The sequence below is a fragment of the Halichoerus grypus genome, chromosome 13 (genome assembly GCF_964656455.1).
Source record: "Halichoerus grypus chromosome 13, mHalGry1.hap1.1, whole genome shotgun sequence".
NCBI classification, from domain to species: domain Eukaryota; kingdom Metazoa; phylum Chordata; class Mammalia; order Carnivora; family Phocidae; genus Halichoerus; species Halichoerus grypus.
The window spans coordinates 30,826,421-30,846,028 of NC_135724.1; the positions used below are offsets into that span (position 1 = coordinate 30,826,421).

Consider the following 19,608-nt stretch of genomic DNA (forward strand, 5'->3'; position numbering starts at 1 on the left):
TATTTGAGAGAGAGAATGAAACAGAGAGAGCACGAGAGGGGGGAGGGTCAGAGGGAGAAGCAGACTCCCTGCTGAGCAGGGAGCCTGATGCAGGACTCATCCTAGGACTCCAGGATCATGACCTGAGCCGAAGGCAGTCACTTAACCAACTGACCCACCCAGGCACCCCTGTCACTTGTTTTTAAGAATTCTTCATATATTAGCTATTCATCCCTTTGTGATGTATGTCAAGAAGAGTTTCTTCCAGTTTGTCTATTGTCTTTTGACTTTGTTACGGTGTTTTGCCATGCAATTTTTTTAATGTAGTCAAATTTATTAATCACTTCTTTTACTGCCTCTGGATTTTGAGTCATTGTTAGAAGTGTTTCCCTACACTGAAAGTAAAGTACTAGTAAGGCTTCGTTTTTTTTTTAATACTTAAATCCAATCCCTGATCTATTTGGAATTTTTCTTTATGGGTATGATGTGAGGTATGGGTCTGATTTAATTTTATCTTTTTCCAAATGGCTAATCAGTTCCCCAGCACTATGTTCCAATGATGAAATGTCACCTTTATCATATTTAGGATGTTTGTTTCCAAAAAATTCCCAAGTTGCGTTTTTTTCTCATTTTTTATACTCTTTTTCCCCTGTCTGTTCCTTTGATGTTGGGCCATCGGTCATTACTTCCTGTTTTAATGACCTGTATTTACCTCCCTCATCATGCTTTTATCTTCCAATATGCTACTTTAAATTCACTTTGGTCTGATTAGGAAGGTAACTAATCCAATTATAAACATAAAAAATAAGAATAAAATGATTCAGGGTGATGTCACGAGTTGTGTGAATATCATGGTATCTATTATGCTACGAAAATGATCTTTTGCCTGAAACTTTCTAAATTTAAAGTCATCTCATTAAACCTCTGTTGCAAAGTTAAGAATTCTTCCTGTTTCATATCCCCGAACTAGTATCTCAAAAATTCCATAGATGGGTATCTCAAAATCATCCAAGTCACCATGATCCAAATTAAACAGTTCTAGTAGCTACAACGATCTTCCAGATTTTTTTCAACAAAATCACTCTCCTTAACATTCCCATCCATTGAACCCAGTGTTACATCCTGGTATAAACAAACTCCCCTCCCATATGATGACAATCTTTCAAGTACCTGTTCCCCAAGTTCTCACTTCAAGACTACATCCCCTAACTCTTCCAATAATTCAAATAAATGGTTCCCCAACACTATACTATCCTGACCATATTTTTAGATGTTGATATTATAAAAGTTCCACCTGAACCTGATTCCAGATGGCTAAAAATGGACTTACAAATCACTTTTAGATAACTGAGTTAGTTTCAGATATACTTTCTTAAAAGAAAGTGTATGCTGTGAATCCAAGTCATAATCACTCTGGAGAAAAGCACTTTCATAAGAAATCTGGCAATAACTCACCATAGACATCTGAGGGTCAGGAACCTTTACTATCTCAAAGCTTGTTAAAATTGGAGATGACTCATCACCATCCTGGATTACGGTGTAGTAAGTTAAAAAAAAATTAACAAAATTTAACCAAATGGTAAGAAATAATACATGCTAATGTACACTCCAATGTATTTTAGTTCTATTTAATGAACATCATTCCTCCCTTTTAAAAAAGCATTTTCTTTCAACTGTATTTTAAAATATATATCCATTTTTTACCTGTTGTTGCTAATGAAATATTTGGGAAAAATAAAATCTAACAATAAAAACTTGTTACAGTTTTTAGATATATGAGGTCTAGAAATCAGTAGATTGTTTTTGTCAGTTATTTTTAACTCTGTTTATAATGCTAGCAGGTCAAAAATAGTATGTCCTAATTTTCAAACTTAGAACAAGAAACCACAAAGTATAAATTATGGCACAAGGGATGTGTTGCATCATTTGCAAAAACTACTAAGTAGATGTTGGTAACTTTTCAAATTATCACAACTGAGCTCCATTCAAAGAAGTTGGATTTTAAGCATGGAGTTAACGTTACTGAAATTTATACACAGCTAGAGACTCAGCAGCATTGCTTCTACTCAATACAATGCAAACTTGAATAAGAAGAATTAATCCATCAATTCTTAAGAAACAAAGCTGCCTTATTTTGTTGGTATTATCATTTTTGGTAATTCAGTACAATAAATGTCACTGCATACATACTGGAAAATGCTAAACTAATCAAGGTCAAAATTCATTTCCTCACAACTGTACACTTCGCATCAAGCTTTTCTGTCAATTTCCAAATGCTAGTATTTCCAATGTTAGATGCGTGCAACCAAATCAGGAGAGACTGAAAGAAGGGAAGTATTGGGACTTGACTTTAGTTCAGTAATTGAGTCCTACAGAAAACCACAAATTCCCACAGCCGTTGTTTAACAGGCTGGTTCTCAGTCACAACACCAGAAAACACATTTATCAGCCCAACTGTGACAAGTAATCTTCACTAAGGCTATCTGTCACAAAAGACAGGTGACAAGAAAGTCTATTTCCATTAGATTCAATACACTGGCCCAGCAATCTTTACACTAAGTGGAAATATGACAGGGTAGGTAGACAGGCATTAATTTACGAGCAATTTTCAAGAAGCAGTAGAAAGGGGTCAAGAACCTTTTCAAAAATACTTGAAATTCTTCTAATTTTTATTCTGTTATTATTTCATCTATTATCAAAGCTGTCTTTCAAACGATTCTTCACATCTCTTATGTTTGAAAGTACCATTTCCACTAGCATGTTTTTGCAATATAAACCGCATAGGGACAAGAAATAATGCGTTTAATTACATATAGTATAAAATGTAAAATGTGATTTTATTAAAGTGACAAAACAATTTCACTCACCTATATTTCCCCTTCTTTTTAATGTAGTTTTTCTAATGAATTAATAAGCAATGTTAAATAGTCTATCTTCCTAACTTCTTTTTACCAAAGACTATCATTTACAAAATAAAAAACTGAAACAAGTTAACTTTTCCTAACCTTTTACTAAAGGGAAGGGATAGAAGCTAAAGACAAAAAAGTATGTGTTAACTTGAAAAGTACCAGAAAAATGATCATAAATTAACTACACAAACCCTAAAACTCCATTATGAAAACTTCTTTCAAGTAGTAACTTACAGTTATGAAAAAATGTATATTTTAAAAAATCACTATGACAGCTTTAATAAATAACACTAAAGCATAAATATAATTTAGAAGTGTTGCTTCTAATAAACAAATATACTGCATATAAGCTTAGCTATATACTAGAAGAAATATTATTCCATTATGCCATGTATCAAAAGTCTGTCCTCACTCACACTGATTTAAGCACCTAAGTATTTCCACAATAATACCTGGTTTATGTAGTTCTGAACTACGCATGCAATTCTTTCTATAGTCCTTAAATTAAGACCCTTCAACAAGCATTTAAGGCACAGATATTTTTCAAGTAGCGACATATCAAACACACAACTACTTTCTTTTGGATAATGAGCAGACCAGAGCCAATCCATTAAGTACATACTTGTTATCACCCAGCCTACTGAAAACATGTTTTTTTTAATTCTGCATTTATTATATAAATATATATTCAGGACGTCTTTCATAAGCATACTTATGTTAGGGTCACCCATTATATATACAAATTCAAATAGTAAGCATACCCTTAACTTTCAACAGCTTATCACTTAAAAACAGATTCCCTTTTTATTTTTCAAATGAATACTAATTGCTAATAAAGCTATTGCTTTAATGCCCTACTTGCCAATTTGCAGAGCAATTGATCAAAAAGTTTTTAATCTGTTGCATATTTATTGACTTCTGGAACCCAGAACTGCATTACATGAATGATCAGCTTTCGTAATCTTGTTGTAGCTCCATGATCTGACTTGTATATATACAAACAGCGGCTGCTGACTGCTGTCTGCTGCTATCCTGGAACCAAAGAATTCATCTCAGCAGGTACAACAGGAATTCTTTTTAATGTTTCCCTTCCCCTCTACTTCAGAGACCATAAACAGTTCCAAGGCAAATACCTTTTCATAATAAACAATACCATATTCCTTATCATCACACTTGACACATCGAAACTCAACCATCAAGTACATGAAATTAGAACTTCGTTTCTCACTCTAAAAAAAAAACAAAAAAAAGAGAGTTTTTTATGAAAAATCATGATCTTCGACATTCCCTTAGAGGAGCAGTATGCATCATTATTTCCAATTCACTAATACATGATCTATCAAGTACAACTTCAAACCGTAACAAATTTTTCTTTCATTATCATAAACAACCTTCACAAGTTTTTCACAATTTAAAAGTGGTCTTAAGATAACTGGCAATCATTTGTCAATTTTTATCAATATACTTTAAACATAGTGGGAAATAGTTAACTTTTTCTCCAACATAACAACATGTCCCCTTCAAAAAAAGGAAACACTAGGACAATAATAAAGTGAAAATAAAAGAAGTCTAAAAGGGTGATAAATCTTAAACCAGTTTTAACAATGGCTTTAAATCTTAATATATAAAATCATAAAGGTCTAAAGAAATCACTTAAATTATAGAGCTTTATGACACATATTATAGTCGAATTATGGTAATGGCAATGCTCTCCTATCTTTCAAAGAACAGGGGTGGAAAAGGTGAGTAGGGCTCGACAAAGTGAGCCCTAACACTGCCTTTTCTATACCAAAGGCTATCTAAGTTGAAGAGCAGAAAAATATAAGTAAATGTTTTTATTTAACTATTTTAGGAATGTGACTATTATAAACATTCAAAAAAATAAACTTTTCTTTCAGTTTCGGTATATGAGAGTGTATTATGAATAAATTTAGAAAAGAAGCCCAGTTTATTCATACTGAATATAAACACTGTTAAACACAACTAATTTTTTTTTAAAAAATGCACAATAGTAGAATTTAACTTTTATAAGTGTTCGTTATAAAATTAAAATTTCTCTCTCTTTCAACCCACTAAAAATCATTCAGAGAATATAAAATAAGTCAGTTATGCCCTGTGGTGATCACAATAAATTAGGCATATCACAAAAACTGATATTCCTCTCTGCTAATGTGATTAAAATAATTGTTCTTTCTACTCTCCAGACACAGAATGTTAAGCCACACATCTAGTATTTCAGTATAAATATATGAAAAAGAAAAAATTTTGTTCTAACTTTTGGAAAGTTTCATGGAAGCCATCTTTTAATTAAACATATTCTAGACCAATAAACAAGATCAAGAAACAAATAAATGACTTTGAACCATGTAACTTTACTAAGGGTGCAGAGTCTTATATGTAGTATAGCACATAAAACACATAGTATCTTAACTGGGGACAGGGATTACTAACAGTGACTTAAGGTAACTGAAGTAAAGGGGCAGCACTGTGTTGAAAGAATCCAATACGGAACTGAACCTAAACATAAGCTGCCAAATGGAGAGAGAACACACAAGTGAAGCATCAAGCTTAATACCAGCTTCACTTGTATAATACTTAGTACACTTACGATGGCCACTGCCTACTTCATGGTTCAATATAACATTAAAAGATAAGAAAAACAGGGCACCTGGGTGCCTCAGTTGGTTAAGCGACTACCTTCGGCTCAGGTCATGATCCCAGGGTCCTGGGATCGAGTCCCACATTGGGCTCCTGGCTCAGCGGGGTGCTTCTCCCTCTGACCCTCTCCCCTCTCATGTTGTTTCTCTCTCTCTCTCTCTCAAATAAATGAATAAATAAATAAATAAAATCTTTAAAAAAAAAATAAGAAAAACAGATATCCCAAGTTTTCCAATTATTAACACAAAACTCACAACTACAGGTTATTCTCAATGTTCTCACATTTGTGAGATAACCTGGCAATAAACAATGCTTCTTAAAAAATCGTGACTTAGACATCTGGGAAAACTATTTGGGGGGAAAAAAAAGGGATACAACCCACCTCATTTATCATTTCTATTTCTCTAAATGTCAATCTGTCCAGCCAATCTACTTTCACCATGTGCCCTTGTCGATGTGCTTTGGTGAGCTGCAGAACAAATATAATGAAGAAAATTTTAACACAGATTTCACAGAAAGGAGGATAAAAATGGTAATGACCATCAACATGATACTGGAAGTACTAACTAATACAGGAAGACAATAAAAAGGAAATAAATGGTATACAAATGGTGAAGAAAGAAATAAAACTGCATTTATTTGCAGATGACATGATCATCTATGTAGATATAAACAAAGAAAGGTCAAAAACTCCAGGAACTAATAAGCAATTATGGCAAAGTTGTAGGATACAAGGTTAACAAAAGAAAGTCAATCTCTTTCCTATATACCAACAATAAACAAGTCAAATTTGAAATTAAAAACACAATACCATTTTACATTAGCACCCCAAAAATGAAACTGGTATGAATCTAACAAAACATGATCTATATGAAGAAAACTAAAAATCTATGGAACAAAATCAAAGAACTAAATAAATGGAGAGATATTCTGTTCATGGATAGAAAGACTCAAAACAGGGGCGCCTGGGTGGCTCAGTTGGTTAAGCGACTGCCTTCGGCTCAGGTCATGATCCTGGAGTCCCGGGATCGAGTCCCACATCGGGCTCCCTGCTCGGCAGGGAGTCTGCTTCTCCCTCTGACCCTCTCATGCTCTCTCTGTCTCATTCTCTCTCTCAAATAAATAAATAAAATCTTTAAAAAAAAAAGAAAGACTCAAAACAGTCAAGATATCAGTACTTCCCACTTGATCTATAGATTCAGTACAATCTCAGTCAGAATCCCAGCAAGACATTTTACAGATATCAACAAACTGATTCTAAAGTTAATATGGAGAGGCAAAAGACCAAAATTGCCAACACAGTATTGAAGAACAAAAAAATTGAAGGACTGACACTACCCAACTTCAAGACTTAATATGGAGTTACAATAATCAAGACAGTTTGGTTTTCACAAAAGAATAAATAAACAAATCAATGGAGCAGAAGAGAAAACCCAGAAATAGATGCCATAAAAGGAGTCACCTGATCTTTGGCAAAGGAGCAGGGGCAATATAATGGAGCAAAGACTTTTCAACAAATGGTTTTGGAACGAATGAGAGTTCCACATGAAAAAAAAAAGGAACTAGACAAGGAACTTACACACAAAAATTACGTCAAATGGATCACCTAAACGTAAAATGCAAAATTATAAAACTCCTAGAAGATAACATAGGATAAAATCTAGATGAACTTGGGTATAGAGATGACTTTTTAAATGCAACACAAAGGCACAATCCATGAAAGAAATCATTGACAAGCTGGACTTCATTAGAATTAAAAACTTCTGCTCTGTGAAAGACACTATCAAGACACTACGCCACAGATCAGAAGAAAATATTTGCAAAAGACACACTTGATAAAGGACTGTTACCCAAAATATACAAAGAACACTTAAAATTCAATTAGAAAATAAGCAACCTGGCTAAGAAAAATGTGCCAAAGAACCTTAATGGACAGCTCATCAAAGAAGACACATAGATGGCAAATGAGCAATATGTCAAGGAAATGCAAATTAAAACAAGACACCACTAAACACCTATTAAAATGGCCAAAATCTGTAAACACCTACAACACCAAATACAGATGAGAATGTGGAGCAACAGGAAGTCTCATTCACTGCTGGGAATTTACTGCTACACTGGTAATGTAAAATAGTACAGCCACTTTGAAAGACAGTGTGGCATCTCCTTACAAATTAAATATACTCTTACCATACGATCCAAGAATTGCATTCCTTGGTATTCACCCAAATGAGCTGAAAACATGTCCACACAAAAGCCTGAACATGGATATTTATAGCAGATTTATTCAGAACCACCAGTACTTGCAAGAATTAAGATGTCCTTCATAGGTGAATAGACAAATGTGGTACATTCAGACAATGGAATATTATTCAGTGCTGAAAAGAAAGGAGCTATCAAACCATAAAAAGATATGGAGGAACGTAAAGTATATATTACTAAGTGAGAGAAGCCAACCTGGAAAAACCACATACTGTATGATTCCAACTATATGACATTCTGGAAAAGGTAAAAGTATGGAGACAATAAAAATATAATCGGTTGCCTGGGGTTAGCAGGGGAAGAAGAATAAATAGGTGGCAGAGAACTTTCAGGGCAGTGAAGCTACCCTGTATAATACTATAATGATGGACAGGGGCACCTGGGTGGCTCAGTCAGTTAAGTGTCTGCCTTCAGCTCAGGTCATGATCCCAGGGTCCTGGGATCGAGCCCCGCATCCAGCTCCCTGCTCAGCAGGGAGCCTGCTTCTCCCTCTCCTCCCCCCTCGTGCTCGCTCTTCTCGCTCATGCTCTCTGTTGCTATCTTTGTCTCTCTCTCTCAAATAAATAAATAATCTAAAAAAAAAAAAAAAATACTATAATGATGGATAAGTGTCACTATATGTTTGTCCAAACCCAAAGAATGCACAACACCAAGAGTGAACCCTGGGAAAAACTATGAACTTTGGGTGATTATGATGTGTCAATGCAGATTCATCAGTTATAACAAATGTACCCCTCTAGTGGGGGATGCTGATAATGGGGGACACTATGCAGGTATGGGGACAGACAGCATATGAGAACTCTCTGTACCTTCCTTTTAATATTGCTGTGAACATAAAACGGCTCTATAAAAATAAAATCTTTACAAGTCTAAAAAAAAAAAGGATAGTAACGTCACCTTTGCATTTGATACATTTTTGTATGTAACAGAAACCATATACAACTATCAGGATAAGAAATGGACTTGGCTAGAGACTAATCATTATATTTTTTAGGAAAAAAAAAACCTTAAAAATTGTTTAAAGGCCCACAATCTGCCATTTAAACATGTTAAAAAATAATGAAGCCTTTCCTAAAAGTATCTCCATGTTCTACATTTCTTATATTTTGATTATAAAGAGAGAGATTTATAATAAGAACAGTTTCTCAAATGGGAAATAAACTACTTTGTCTATTTCCTTCCCATCTCTCAATCTAAAAAAAATTATAAAATATAAGTTACATACAGTAAGGCATTTCTGAGGCCTATAATTTAATACTCCAAGATTTAAGGGTATAGGTGTGCAAGCATGTTTTAATTTTAAGAAGCAGTGATTAAAGCATTAACAATAAAAAAGAATTAGTAGTAAGAAAATAATTTCTGGAGGTGCAGTTGGTAGAGCCCTCTGAAGATCTTACATACCAATCTAACACCTTTGGTTTCAGAAATTAAATAATACACTGACGCTTCAAATCCACAGAGAATTCAAGACAATTTCCAAGGTTCTCAAATTGGAAGAAGATTTTGTCTTAGAAAGTGTAATTTAAATACATGATTATTCATGTTTCAAAACCTCTCTTTCTTTTTAAACAAGCTCATAGCATAAAGCAAAACTGAGCAGCAAAGCCTGACACAATAGTTTGTATTTATCAGTCGTCTTCCTTTCCATTATATATGTTATGATGGTATTCCTACAAGAATGCCAAACACTGCCATCAATTATCTCTCAAAGAACTAAAAATCTTCACCATCAATATTCTTTATCTTCTTCAACTAAGAAACTCTCATCACAACTATGTGGTCATACTATTTCAGAAGTGAAAACAGTAACTTCATATAAAAACATTTGAAGATCATTGTAATATAAAAATATCAGCTTAGCTTTCTTCCAAATAACAAATTCCTTTTCACCTGAGGTAATTTCTAAATGAGAAAGAATAAGGCAACCTAAGCGCTTAGCATAATTCCTCATACAAAACAGGGACTAAGCATTTTGCTGGCTCTGGTTTAAGTTTAAACTGCAGAATTGGAAAGTTGTCACTCAAAATGTCCACTTAGCCACCTGCACTATTTATTTATTACTATGTAACAAAGCACCCCAAAACTGAGTGCCTTAAAACAATAATCAGCTTATTATTTCTCATGATTCCTGGAGAAGTCAAGAAGCCATCTTCTCATGGGACATCTAGATTTTTTTTTTTCCTACTGGCCAACAGTCTCTCATGAGACTACGTCGTTTTGGCGGCTGGAGCTAGAATGTCCAAGATAGCTTCACTCACATTTTTTTTTTTTTTTAAAGATTTTATTTATTTATTTGACAGAGAGAAACACAGCGATAGAAGGAACACAAGCAGAGGGAGTGGAGAGGGAGAAGCAGGCTTCCCGCCGAGCAGGGAGCCCAATGCGGGGCTCAATCCCAGGACCCCGGGATCATGACCTGAGCCGAAGGCAGATGCTTAACAATTGAGCCACCCAGGTGCCCCTTCACTCACATTTCTAATACCTTTGTGGGAAAATGTGGGCTCAGCTGGGAAACCAGGGTGGTTGGGCCCCTCTCTTTCTGCATGTACGCTCAGTGCTGCTCCCTCTCCAGGTGGTCTTTCAGTACAAGCAGTCCAACAGGATACCCCGACTTCTTACATATGGCTCACTGTTCCCAACAGTGCAAAAACAGAGAAGCTATCAAACTGTCTTTAATGTTCAGGCCTGGAACAGGCATAGCATCACTTCAGATGGACTGTATTAGTTTAAAAAAAGTCACAGAGCCCCTACGACCCAGCAATCGCACTACTAGGTATTTACCCCAAAGATACAAATGTAGTGATCCAAAGGTACACCTGCACCCCCATGTTTATAGCAGGAATGTTCACAATAGGCAAATTATGGAAAGAGCCCAGATGTCCATCGACAGATGAATGGATAAAGAAGATGTGGTATATATATACAATGGAATACTACTCGGCCATCAAAAAATGAAATCTTGCCATTTGCAACAACATGGATGGAACTAGAGGGTATTATGCTAAGCCAAATAAGCCAATCAGAGAAACACAATTACCATATGATTCCACTCAATGTATAGAATTTAACAAACAAAACAGAGGAGCATAGGGGAAGGGAGGGAAAAATAAAACAAGATGAAATCAAGAGAGGGAGATAAACCATAAGAGACTCTTAATCATAGGAAACAAACTGAGGGATGCTGGAGGGGAGGGGGGATGGGGCAGCTGGGTCATGGATATTAAGAAGGCATGTGATGAGCACTGGTTGTTATATGCAACTGGTGAATCACTGAACTCTACCTCTAAAACTAGTAATATGCTATATGTTAATTAACAGAATTTAAATTTTTTAAAGTGTAAAAAAATAAAAATAAAAAGTCACAGAGCTAGTGCATATCCCAATGTGGAATGGAAGTATGAGTACTGAGAGGCATGTTTCACTGAGGGTCATCTTTGGAGACTAGCTAGTACAGCATTTACTTATTGGAAAGTCCAAACACACAATACAATTGACTGCTCAATTGCAAAAGAGCTGTGGGAAAGAATCTGGAGATGGCAGTCAGCTCTTGTCTAGACTTCAGGCAATAGGGAAAGCCTAGAATTAGCTATCACAATTCCTAAATTATTAGCCCTGCCTTCCTCTCCAAAATAATCTCCCACAACTCCAACTGACATGCTATACTCCAGCCACCCTTTCCAGTTCTTCAAACCATAAGGCATTTTACTTTGAAGACTCACTCAATACAGATGAAATGATTAAATACTAGATGGAAAATTTCTCTAAAAATTTTTAAAATTTTTATAAAATTATAAAGCACTTATGCATCTTATAAGCAGCTGCCATAATTAGACCATCATCTATGTCACTTCATTTCCTATAGGTGCTGATAACGATGGAGACAGACTTGGGTGGTTTTCACCAGTCCAAAGCAGCTGCTAGCTGTCTCCAGTCTGGGTACTTCCACAGAAACTAAAAAACAAAAATGAACTTTAACAATGTATATTTCATTTTAGGTCTGAAATGTCAGTGACCTAGATCTTTCAAAAGAAGAAATCTGCATTCTGTTAAACAGCAGGATAAAACTAGTACAATCTGTTTCAAATTGCTTGTGAAGAAATAATCCTCACTAGGGGGCCCATCCTAGGAAGGAGATAGGTTAAGAAAACAATAAAAGTGCCATTCTCACTTTTTAACACAGGTTTCCACAAAATTCATAAGACACACAGAACTCAGAAGAGAAGCCCACTGTCACAGAAATAATACCATAATTACTGAGCTCTAACTTCTCCAAAAATTACAGCAATGAGTTTTAAAGGCCATTTATATAGAAGAATCTTTTTTTTTTTTTAAAGATTTTATTTATTTATTTGACAGAGAGATAGACAGAAGAGCACAAGCAGAGGGAGTGGCAGAGGGAGAGGGAGAAGCAGGCTCTGCACTGAGCAGGGAACCCGATGCGGGACTCGATCCCAGGACCCTGAGATCATGACCTGAGCCGAAGGCAGACGCTTAACCATCTGAGCCACCCAGGCGCCCTATAGAAGAATCTTTAAGACCCAAATAACAGCATGTCCAGGAAACTGCCTGGAGTACCAACCATGCACTGTCAGACTAAATGCGAAGACGGAAACAGTGTCTCAGATTCCTGGGTGTTCAATACAAGTGCTGCACTGCATATCAACTAAGCATAGCTGGGAAAACAAATGTCAAACCTGACAGTTATCCCTGGGAATATAGACTCCCATGATCACAACTCACAGTTCATCTCTCCTTATGTCTTACTAGATAGATTCATATCTGCCCTATTAGACTATAAGCTTCTTGAGCACTAGAGCTATGATGGTTGATAGAACCCAGCACTTATCCATTCAATGAATATATTTTGAAAGGCCTTCTAGTGTAAAAGGGTGATAGATGGAAAACAAATGTTTGTATACTTCAGAATTCTGCTTAAGAGCTTTGGAGAGTGGATGGGAAACATGGTATCAGGGGAGAGGGGGTTAACACTCAAAAGGAAGCTGGAGAAAATGATTCATGCCGTTGGGTCACTTTTCCCTATTATTTATATACTCTCAACATAATTATATATTATTTGATTGCTACTGTAAGCTGCAAACTTCCATTAGGTCCTCTGCACTGAAAGTAAACACAGAATGTTGAACAAGAGAAGCAAGTTCCCTGCCCTCACAGAACTTAAAAGGTAGGAAGGGATGAGTCACTTACATGGTAAATGACCGTATGTGTATCTATAAATTGAAGCAGTAATATGAAAGTACTGAACAGGATGCTGTGACGGAAAATAATGGGGGATCTTGAGAAGGGCTCTCAAGAAAGTAATATTCAAGCAGAGACTAGAAGGATAAAGGAATCAGCCAAACAAACAGAATGATACCTCCCAGGCAAAGGAAAGAGGCTGTCTATCGGCACAACAGTGATGTTCATGTGCCCAGGGATTAAAGGAAGACCAGATGGTAGTCCTCAGTAAATATTTAATTAAATAAATCAAGTTCTCTTGAAGGTGGAAGATAGGAAGATCTATATATACATAAGATGCTTACTGGGAATCAGCTTTCTTGAGGTTCATCATCATCTAGATTTTTCCTTATAGTAGACACTATACTTAAAGCCTGAAGAAGGAAAGGGAAGAGTAAGAAGGACTGAAAAACAGTGTTTATTTATTACAAGTCTGCCCAGAAATCTGTAGTGAGGTAAATGGGGAGAAGAGGAGAGGAGGGGGAGGAAGAGACTCACTGACTCAAAAGGAAACTGGAAAGAAATGATTTCTGCTTTACAAATATTCCTTGGCCGATTTCTCCCATATTCATACACCTACTCTATCTTTATGAAAGACGTCGATCAACATGTATTTATCAAACAATACCAGACACATGGCCCAAGTTCACAGATGCTTTGAAAAGGGGTTATTCTTGTTTATTAAGAGATATGATTGTATAAGAAGTTTAGTGTCTAGCTGTAAACAAGATAAACACATAAGACAGAATATAACTAATAAAAGAACTCAAAGATGTATACCAAACTTTAATCCTGATTTTAAGCACCCACATATACCTTATGACTACATCTGATAACCTGGAAATATAGTATATGAGCAAATCAAATAAGCCATCTAAAAACAACTCAAAAGAACAATCCCCCTCTTTGATTTTCAAGCCAATAGAAAATTTAAAGTGAATAATGGCTTTACAACAGCGCAGAATTGCAAACATTTTGAATATTCAACCATAGAGGACTGTTGAAATTCATTATGGCACACCCATCCACACCATGCAAGTTCTTGGAGTCTTTACAAATCATGTTGTAGAAGTATCTTAAATGACCTGGAACAATTTTGAAACACCATTAAGTGTAAAACTAGGATTCAATTAAACACACACACAATATGATTCCAATTTAAGAATAAATACATATATGTTTATATACCACATATATTTATTTGATTACTGAAAACATATCAACTAAAATATTAATGATGGCTATTTCTGAGCAGAGGGTTAGAAGAGATTTTTATAGTCTTTGTGCTTTACCAATCTTCTTCTAAAAATCTTCTACTTCAAAAAAATAATGTTATTTAAAAACTAAAGTTATTTTAAAAACAATTAATTGTGAGGAAATCTCTGTTGAGAAAACCACTAAAGATTAGCATTAATCAAGATGATGCTAGGGGTGCCTGGGTGGCTCAGTCCTTAAACGTCTGCCTTCAGCTCAGGTCATGATCCCAGGGTCCTGGGATTGAGCCCTGCCCCGCATCGGGCTCCCTGCTCAGCTGGAAGCCTGCTTCTCCCTCTCCCACTCCCCTTGCTTGTGTTCCCTCTCTCTCGCTGTCTGTCTCTCTGTCAAATACATAAATAAAAACTTAAAAAAAAAAAAAAGAAAAGATGATGCTATATGAAGTTATTTCACCTCATAATAAAAACTCAAAAAAAAAGACCTATCTGATTAATTTGAGCATCTAAAATGGAAACCAGGAATCAATATAATTGTTCTCTCTCAAATTATTGCTTCCAAAAGCCTTTCAACTAGGTCCAACTAAAGAACTGTATAAATTAAAAACCACAATTTTTCAATATGTGGTTACTAAAAAACTCCCATATGGAGAAATTTATAAGCTTTATGTATCAAACCTTACTCATGTCAAGAAACTTTATGAGGAGAGTTACAAGATAAATGGATTTTCCTTCCAAAAATGTAGCTCTATAATAGATGATGCTTGGGCCAGATACACATATGCTTTCTTAGGGAATCTAAGGGGGAAAAAAATGACAAAGTTGTATTTTTTTTTCCCTGCCACTGGAATATTAAATGAAAAAAACTCAGTCCGCTCTGTCACCAAAAAGAGAACTTTCAGATTCACAGACCCTATGTGAAAGTTCAAAATTTCTCTCTTGAAACATTTATGAGAACATTGCCCAATAAAAGTGCTTGCTACTACCATATACAAGACTACTTTTCTCCAGCATGATTATATAAGTGGTATTTAATTCAACTACCTCATTATCTTCTTCCTCTAAATTCCCTCAAGTTAAAGGCCAAAACATAACTCTTTCAACTGTAACACTTCCCTGAGCCTAAACTGGAACTGAGCTAAATTAATAAATATTCGTTGAACAGAATACCATTATAGGTCAGCTAATGCATTCACATGAAGCACTATGGCTCATAAATTTCTATGGTTAAAATGTACAATCCTTCAATAAACATAAGACAATGAGTCCTATTTGTATCAAATTAAATACAAGCTATACAGTAATTTATAATTCAAGATCAAATATAGTTGTATATAAGAATTCACTTGAACTGCTAAGATTAAAAAAGGAGCTGTGTGTGTGTGTTTGAGACTTTGTACATACACTTATGTATTTAATTCTTAGGAAGCATAGGAGTTTCTATCTTCCTGATTAATGAAGTCTTAGCTACAAATCTTCAATTTTACTTTGAAACTTTACATGTAAATCTTATTCAGGAAGAGTGGTTTTTGCATCATAAAAGTTTCATTCAGTTAAATTTCTCAGGGATTAATCTAGTCTTAAAAGCACGTTACTTCCTTTTTTTCTGGCAGAAACTATAGCTGTAAAGACAGACAACAGATTTATAGAACATCAATCAATATTCTTTTAGGGCTCAATCTTAACACTGACAAAAACTAATTTAGTCTACTTGCTACCAATGCTTTCAAGACAAATCTAAAAGCTTTGACAGTATTAGACAACAGTAAGCAAACCAAAGTGACTGATAAAGAAGATTCTACCATGTATCATTAGGAATAAATTTATAACAGATTCCCAAATCTTTCTTTTATGACAAAAAAGACTTGCAACACAGAATCAAGTCAAATAAGCTATGTTTATAAAAGTTACACCTATTATTTATATAAAAACCTATAGCTAAGAGGTATTTTTGATGATGTCAGTGGTGCCACTGAACAAGTTTCATAGCCTCGAATAATTTCAGCAGCTGTCATCATAATTCTGTTGTTTATTATTGTCATTTACAAAAGATCTGAGGAAGGAAATAAACCAAAGTGGATGCTTCTGCCTAACTCAAATTTTATAGCAGGATTCTGCTCTTTCGGTTTTAAAGTAACAAATCTCTTCATTAACACTTTTGACCACTGCTTTCCTTTCCCCAAAATGTAGACATTTAAAAAACAGGAGTTTTTGTTGTTGTTGCTGCTGGTTTCTTCTCACGAAAGTACGTTATTAATGACAGACAAAAAACATAAATGGGGTTCTCATTTTTTTGAGCGCTTGACATCATTTCTACTATACTCATTACTATTTTTCATTGTGTTGATGATAATAACAATAATGTCATTTTTATGATTCCTATATAACAGACAGATGGAGTCCAACTGATCACTTTTATCAATGAAAAATATCCACAAATACAGAAATAGCTGGTTATGCAATGAGCCACTGTGAGAGCTAAAATCAGGGGTTTTGACTGCCAGTCTTTCTACCCAGTTATAATGTATCTCATTACTATTTAAATCTTCCATCAGTTTTGGGCGCCTGGGTGGCTCAGTCGTTAAGCGTCTGCCTTCGGCTCAGGTCATGATCCCAGGGTCCTGGGATCAAGTCCCGCATCGGGCTCCCTGCTCCGCGGGAAGCCTGCTTCTCCCTCTCCCACTCCCCCTGCTTGTGTTCCTGCTCTCGCTATGTCTCTCTCTGTCAAAAAAATAAATAAAATCTTTAAAATAAATAAATAAATAAATAAATCTTCCATCAGTTTTGATAGTTCTATTAATTTTAAAAGTATAAAATAAAAGATAATGTCTTCATTTTTCAAAATACCTCTTTGAATAATTCCATGTTTTTCATATGTCTAAAACCTAACCAGAAAATACCATTATGCAAAGTACACGTTTAAGTCACCAATTTGACAATCTGTCCTAGAATTGGTAACCAGAAATGATGTCCAGCTTATAACAACACTCATTTCTTAAATCATATTTCTAAAAATCAAAACATTTGCTAATCTTAGTTTTCCAATATAGGTTCTCTAGATTCCTCTAACATCAAGAGCAGATAAGCAAATAACACTGGGTTTGAGCTCCAATTTCAATAATGTGGAAGACCAAAATAAAGTGAAAATCCTCACACAACAAACAGCTAAAACATATGAATAACAGTAAAATAGGTATAACAACTTAGGTAAGTCTCACAAAAGATGAGTTTGCAATCTAGTTACAACCCAATGAAAGCTAAAGTCAATAGTCATAACAAACAACTGGAATACATCCACCAGAAATTCAGATAATACAATATTAGAAATAAAATTACTATTTCAAAATAAAACAATGACATAAAAAAATAAAACATAAATGAAGGAATCAAACACAAAAAAAAGAACAAGACATGATGACTATATATATATGTACACCTTAATACTGAGTAGAGTAATTCTTCCAACTGTATTCCCCTTTTTCAAACTCAAGTGGTTTTACAATCATACATCAACAAAATCACTGAGATCAATATGACCATGATTATAAAAATTAGAGAAGGAAAGTCAAAGAAAGGAAAGTTACAAGCAATTCTTACTTACATAGATGTAAAATTTCAGCAGAAAATTAGCAAATTGAATCAAGCAATTAAAAAAAAAACAAACAAACACATTGGGATGCCTGGGTGGCTCAGTCAGTTAAGCATCTGCCTTCAGCTCAGGTCATGATCCCAGAGTCCTGGGATTGAGTCTCACATCGGGCTCCTTGCTCAGTGAGGAGCCTGCTTCTCCCTTTGCCTGCCGATCCCCCTAATTGTGCTCTCTCTCTCTCTGACAAAAAAGTAAATAAAATCTTGAAACAAAAAATAAATAAATAAATAAATAACATATCAGGGTGCCTGAATGTAAGATTAATAAATAGAAATCAGTATTATTCCACAATTCCTACTATTCCCTCTTTACCAATCTAAAAATACAATTTTTAGAAGACATATACAATAGCAACAAAAACTACCTGAAAATTGGAAACAGAAAATGTATAGATGTTAATCTTTGAAATCCAATAATTTCACTCCTAAATTTCTACACTAAAGAAATCACTTGTGGGCATAAGATGAAATATGAAACAGCATTCACTTCAGCCCTGTAAATATACAAAAAGCTGAAATTGTTGGGAGAACAAATAAACTTTTGATTTCGGCTCAGGTCATGATTTCAGGGTTGTGAGATCAAGCCCCGCATCAGGCTCCGCTAAGCATGGAGTCTGCTTGTCCCTCTCCCTCTACTCCTCCCCCTGTGCACATGCACTCTCTCAAATAAATAAATTAAATATTTAAACAGAACATATCATGATTCCAAGAATATAAGAACAGTTTAACACAGAATACCTATTAGTGTAATCCTTTACATTATTAAGTGTATCAGGGGTCCCCAAAATCAGTAGACAAACTCACAGGACTCAGGGGCAGCTGTAATCACAGCTAATATTTATTACAGCAACACAGTAAGAATATACAGCCAGATGGTTCAGTAAGAAAAAAAGACAAGGCAGGGTCTGGGAAAAGTCCATACATAGGCTTCCTATAGTTTCCCCTCCTTGCCCAAAAAGAAACATACTTGACTATGCTTCTTTCTCAAGAAAGAAATATGCAGCCTAAGAAAGCCCATTTGAGGCTGACTCTAGTTAGAGGTTTTCATCAGGGGCTGGTCACACAGGTGTTCTCTGCTCTCAACTACTTAAGTTCCAAATTCCCAGGAAGAAAGCAGGTATTCACCATCAATCACAATGTACAGAGAGCCTAGGCACAGTCAAACATACCACTTAGGGAATGTTTCAGAAGCTAAGTTTACAAACATCAGCTGAGAGCCATCCCTGCAAGCAGGACCTCCTAAAGATGGCAGCCTCAGGCCTGCTACATTAACTGTTTTGAAAAAAGCATATGGTAAGAGGATCCCCAAATTTTTTTGGTAAGTTTCAACACTCATGCATCATATAAAGTTTTGGTACTATAAAATAGGACTTTCTTAACCTGATTTTTTTTTAAGATTTTATTTATTTATTTGACAGAGAGAGAGCACAAGTAGGTAGAGAGGAAGGCAGAGAGAGAGAGGGAGAAGCAGACTCTCTGCTGAGCAGGGAGCCTGATGCGGGACTCGATCCCAGGACCCTGGGATCATGACCTGAGCTGAAGGCAGCCACTTAACCAACTGAGCCACCCAGTTGCCCCTTTTCTTAACCTGATTTAAAAATATATATATATACCAAGAAGTAATAGCCAACATCTTATCAAATGGTTAAATGTAAGAAGCATTTTCATTAAAGTCAGGAACAAAACAAGGATGCCTCCACTCCTGT

The 19,608-nt window shown here is 35.4% G+C and overlaps 1 protein-coding gene across 3 annotated transcripts in view; it reads right to left on the reverse strand.

Annotated features, from left to right (window-relative positions):
- The window catches only part of PIK3C3 (phosphatidylinositol 3-kinase catalytic subunit type 3), a 140,971-nt gene that overhangs the window by 92,965 nt on the left and 28,398 nt on the right, over window positions 1-19,608 (reverse strand). Inside the window, exons 5-7 of one of the 3 annotated variants that reach the window (XM_078060392.1) lie at window positions 5,929-6,015; window positions 4,022-4,117; window positions 1,435-1,506 (exon numbers count right to left, since the gene is read on the reverse strand). The exons of 1 other annotated variant lie outside the window; for it this stretch is intronic. In XM_078060392.1, the coding sequence (XP_077916518.1) occupies window positions 1,435-1,506; window positions 4,022-4,117; window positions 5,929-6,015 (255 nt within the window). The remainder of the gene's footprint in view (window positions 1-1,434; window positions 1,507-4,021; window positions 4,118-5,928; window positions 6,016-19,608) is intronic. One more of the 3 variants, XM_078060393.1, reaches the window with a different exon arrangement.